Source organism: Juglans microcarpa x Juglans regia, chromosome 2S (assembly GCF_004785595.1).
Source record: "Juglans microcarpa x Juglans regia isolate MS1-56 chromosome 2S, Jm3101_v1.0, whole genome shotgun sequence".
Lineage (NCBI taxonomy): Eukaryota > Viridiplantae > Streptophyta > Magnoliopsida > Fagales > Juglandaceae > Juglans > Juglans microcarpa x Juglans regia.
The window spans coordinates 8,102,659-8,108,151 of record NC_054597.1 but is presented as its reverse complement, the minus strand read 5'-3'; the positions used below and the strand labels follow the sequence as shown (position 1 = coordinate 8,108,151).

Sequence of the window (5,493 nt, the reverse complement as noted above, 5' to 3'; positions counted from 1 at the left end):
AAGAGAAGCCGTGGCCTATTTATAGGCCAAAAATGGCGGTTCGCATGGCGTGCGTGTCGCACGGTGGAGGAAGGAAATAACGGCAGCATGCCGTGGAGGAAAAGAGCTCCTCTTGCGGACGCGTGGCACGGCGGCACACACGGAAGCCATGCCCGACGCCACCGAGGAGCTTGCGGAAATGGTGGCGACCGTGCGATGCCACGGGTTTGATGGCAACCTTCGGGGTGCATGCCGAACGACACGAGTAGGTGGAGGTGGCTCACGGCTGGGATTTACTCCGGTAGTAGCTGCGTGGAGATCGGCAGCAGCTGCGTGGAGAAGAAATCGTAGAAGAAAGGAGAAGGAAGGAGAAGAATCGGGAAGGAGAAGGTGCGGCGCAAGAAGGGAATAAGATGGAGCTAGGGCTCCATCCCAAAACGACGCCGTTTCTGTAATGAGTGGCTGAGCACTCACGGGCCGCACGGCTGGGCCGTGTTCCGCACAGGCCTGGGCCCCCCTTGCTGGGCTGGGCCGGTTTTCGGGTCACACATACACACACACCCACGGCCCGCAGAGAAAAATACACACAAAGCCCAAAAAAAAAAAAAAATCAAGCAAAGCCTAAATAACATAAGTCCAAAAATAAAGAGCAAATAAAATAAATTCTCTAAATTAAAATAAAATACTAAAACAAATAACATATTTAATTAATACAATAAAATAACACTTAGAATAATAAGGATAAAAATCAAGTGAACTAGAGATCTCACATTATCAATTGATAAAACTACTGTTTTGATCAATTTTGATTATTGGCCTCCTGATCCTACAAGGTCAGTCGCAAGCCACCCAAATACTGTGCCACCATCTGCTCCTCTATTTAAGACATCATTTTGGGTTATCAATTGATAGAACTAAAGTTTTGAATACCGTTTCGGGTACCGTTTTAGAATAGTCTATATATAATAAATTAATTATCTATGTATAAATTATATTTCAAAATAATATCGATGTAAGTCTTAAAAAGTTAAAACACATATTTATAAAACTCAATAATACTTATAAGTTCTCAATTCAATTATTTAAAAACATAATTACTCATTTTCATCAATAAAATGGAAGTTGGGATTTGATTTTTAGTTCTCGAGAAAAGGGGATTAAAAAAGGTTAAGAAAGTTTTCAGTTATGAGAATTATGAAAAAATTAGAATTGTTACATTAATTACAAAAAAAAACCTATACACTGAAAATCGACCGGTATTGACCGAAACGCACCAATACGATCAGTATTTGAGCGGGTACGAAACATATAACTTTGTATCAGTCACTACCTCAGTACGATAAATTCTAGTCGTACCAACCAGTACAGTACGAAATTTAAAACATTGAATAGAATTATTCCGTGTAATCATTAACTGATCTCGTGCCTTATCTCAATGTGTGAAGTTGTTAAGACAAGATTTGAGTGTAGCCAAAAGCAAGGAAGCCCTTCATCTTTTTCTTCATCTTCTCCTAGTCAGTAATATTGGCCTTGCCCTACCTATCTTGTGATCATCTGAACACTACTCTTACCAAGCAGATGATTTACCCTTTAGTTTGATGGCGATCAGTTTTCCTTTCACATAATCTGAGACTTCCTTATAATAAGAAATTCACTCCACTTCATGCGACTAATCAATAAAACCTTCAGGCTATAACGTACTAGAAAACTCGAACAGATCCACTTTGAAATTGAGGTCTCAATGAGACTCTCCTCGTCTACGATGCTCCCAAAATAGAGCATGATTGTGATACATGTTCTCAAAACGGATCGTAATTTTTCATCTCACATCTACAAATATCCTATGTCGCTAGATGCTGGGTTAACTCTGTTGCTTGTCTCTTCAAATCTTCAATCATCATATCCTGAATACTACGATCAGGGTGAAGGACTTCCTCATTCAGAACCAGCCCATGACGACCATGACCTCCAACCATAGAAACTGATTAGATATAACTTTGAGAAAGATGCTTAAACTCTAATGCCAATTGGCTCTAGACAATATTTAGATTAATTCTAGTGACTAATTTTAACAGATGATCAATACAAAAAAGACAAAAAAATTAACTAAAAAAATAGAGAAAAAGACTTTGATATTTTAATTAAAGATTATCAAAAGTCCAGAATCTGTCAAAAATCTTGTTGAAATCAAGTTTAAGGCCCAGTTTGCTTTCCGAAAACATCTCATCTCATTTCATATAATCATTATAACTTTCCCAACTTCTAATAGAAAATAAAATAAACAATTCAACCTTCTCAAATTTTAAAACAAAAATAATATTAAAAAATATATTTTAATAATATTTTATTAGACTTTTTAACTTTAATATCAATTTATATTATCTCGAAAACAATCCAGCCCTACAACCACTTTCTAATACAGAAATGAAATATCAACTGTAAAAGACAAAAATATCTAAAATAACATCTGAAAAAAGAAGATTCAAAGGAAAACAATTGATTTTGACTGAAGAGTCGTATGCACAAATACGATAGCCGTAATCAAAGTTATATTAGCTAAATTACCGATACTCTTACAAAATTAAAGAAAGATAACCATTTCCTGTACTTGCGCAGATCTGCAAAGTTCATAATTTTTACCCTCATGGATAGTTTCTCTTGGGCAATGGCGGGTGTGTTTGACAAATGAGAATACTCTTATTATTATTTTTTATTTTATTATTATTTTTTTACTATTATTTACAAACATTATCAACACTTCTCAAATATTCTCACTTCCTAAACCAAGCTTAAATATCCACCTAGATTGTACAACAGAATTGTCATGGTCATCAGGGAGCAACGGATGTGCTTCCATTTGCCAAAAACGAATTACCATCTAAGATAAAAGTACCACAATAAGATGGCATGCATAAAATTTCTTTATTTCTCATCACGTCCCAAAGCAATCTGATTATAAACAGCAGGTTACCCACAACCAAATCAAGTTTAAACATTTAAAGACCAACACATGTATATATGGTAGCCGGTTACCCACTTCATTCACTGCAAAATTAGTAATTCAACCACCTATATTATACATATATGCTTTAACAAAATGTAGGACTCCAAACAAACCCTTCCAAAACTGGAGCCCAACTTTCCACTCATTAAGACCATACCTGCCCCTAACTTCAACCACATACTAATAATCAAGAACGTCCGGAAAACAGGAATCCAGTATATTGTAGCAAGATATAATACAGCTAGCTTCCACATCAAACCCTAACACCCATTAACGAATTAAAATAAAACCTAGCTTAAAAGCAAATACCAGCGACATTCCTACGAACAGCTATAGCATGCAGAGGATACTTCATTTCGCAAGACAGCTTCAGAACCTCACTGAGATTAACTGGGTGAACGTCGTCTTGAACCCACCTATATTCCTGCACCAACCTGGCCACCCAGAGTGTGACCGTAACGAGCCCTAGGTTCTTGCCCGGGCACACCCTACGGCCTGCGCCGAAGGGTGCCAGTCTCGTATCGCTACCCCTCACGTCCATGTCTGCACCGCCGACCTCGGTCTTCAGAAACCTCTCCGGCCTGAACTCCAGTGGGTCCTCCCACACGTGCGGGTCGTGGGTGATGGCCCACATGTTCACCATGGCGGTTGTGTTCGCGGGAATAAGCATACCGTTGCTGAGCTGGACGTCCGATGTGGACAGCCGGGCCCAGGAGAGAAGTGGGCCGGGCGGGTGTACACGGAGAGTTTCTTTCACCACAGACTGCAGGTAGGGTAGAGCTGCCACGTCAGCGTCTCTTACAGTTCTATTTCCCACCGCGCTGTCCATTTCTCTCTGTAGCTTTTCTTGGATCTCTGGATGTAATATCAACTCGGCCATCACCCACTCAGTCAACAGGGCGGTTGTGTCAGTGCCCCTGAATATCATTTCCTGCACCACAAAACTCGGTCGTTAACTCAGTGAATTATTACTAAAGAAAAAAACACAAATAATTAACTAACAGAAAAAGGCTGCGTGTATACCCATAAGACAGCAACCATGTCATCCTCTTTAAGCTTCTCTTCGCCTTCCAGAGAAAGCAAAACATCAACGAAGTCAGCATCATCAGAGATCTTTGTCGATCTTTTGACTCGGTGTTCCTCGATTATGTCTCGGACGAGTTTTCTGACTCGGGGAACCAGCTTGGAGCAACGTTCATTTGTACGAAACGGGTCATAGAAATAACTCATCCACGGAAGATAATCAGACCAGTTAAAAGCGCCCAAGAGCTCAAAACCTTCTCGGACCATGTCTTTGAGATCTTCCAACTCCTCACTATCACGTGCCGGGTCATACCTTTTGCCAAAAACGCTCCCCATGATGTTGTTCAAAGAGGCAGCTTGGAGGTGCTCTCTTAGAGATACGGCGCCATGGAGTTCTTGTTCGGTTGCTATGTTGCTGAGCATGGCGGCGCACTCTAACTGCCGGCCAGATTCGTGGGCCATAATGCGACGGGGCGCGAAGAGGTAGGACGAAGCGATCCGTCTCAAAAGCCGCCAGTAGGCGCCGTTGGGGGCGAACCCAATGGCTCGGCTGAACATGAGGCTCTTAGCAGACTGCTTGAGCGGGCGGTCAGCAAAGTGCGGGGATGCCAGGATTTCTCGGGCAGTGCAGGGGTCGGAAGCCACGACCACAGGAGTTGAGCCGAGGCTAAAAGCCATGAGGGGAGCGTTACCTCTGCTCCAGGCCATTGCTGCTAAGGAGCGATGTCCCAGGCCACGGCTGAGGGTGAATAGGCTCCCAAGGATGGGAAGACCCCGAGGTCCGGGAATGGAAAGACGACCTTTTTGGTTCCTCCCGTTTTTCCATGCAATCCCACCAACCGCGAAAGCCCATGTGAGAAGCGCAAGGGACACGAACGCCATAAAGATCGCGAACAAAACATTTCCGTTGAGAAGGTTTTTGGAACCGAGAAAAGCTGGCAGTGTAAACACCCACCAGCTTGTATCCTTTGCGTCCAAATTCAACATCATTCTTATGCAAAAGATAGAGAGATAGAGAGAGCTGCTCTCAAGTCAAGTATACTTCATTCGTTTGGTATTTTGCCTGTTGTATTAGAAAATGATGGTAAGTAGCAGAGAAGAAGGATGCAGACTATATATAGGACTATTTTGAGTAATTAACTGATTGTAAGAGATATATACTTCTGTATATTTTCACTTAAAATTAAATAAAAATAAAATATGAAAAGGAGATGAAACGAGAGAAGTTTGAGAGACGCATTTAGGGGACATTTGTGCGGCGGGGCGTGATCAGTGGACGACTTTATGACTTGAAAATGACTTATTATTTTGTCCAGTGAGTCAATTCAATAGTTACAAAATAGTTAAACCATTGACTTTTAGAATGAATCTGTAAGCCAAAACTTGATAGAGATAAAAGTGTAAATGATTGGATGTTTGGATGTCAAAATATCTTAATTTATTTTATTTTATAGTATTTAATAATTATAATTTTTTTTAAATTTTTA

The 5,493-nt window shown here is 40.7% G+C and overlaps 1 protein-coding gene across 1 annotated transcript; it reads right to left on the bottom strand.

The window, feature by feature from the left end:
- Nucleotides 1-3,020: 3,020 nt before the first annotated feature.
- Nucleotides 3,021-5,117, bottom strand: LOC121253654 (cytochrome P450 78A7-like). Its single transcript, XM_041153646.1, has 2 exons — nucleotides 4,007-5,117; nucleotides 3,021-3,914 (listed from the first exon to the last, which is right to left on the bottom strand). Exons 1-2 carry the CDS (start codon nucleotides 4,994-4,996, stop codon nucleotides 3,279-3,281), a joined length of 1,626 nt encoding a protein of 541 aa, XP_041009580.1. The 5' UTR covers nucleotides 4,997-5,117; the 3' UTR covers nucleotides 3,021-3,278.
- Between the last annotated feature and the right edge of the window lie 376 nt (nucleotides 5,118-5,493).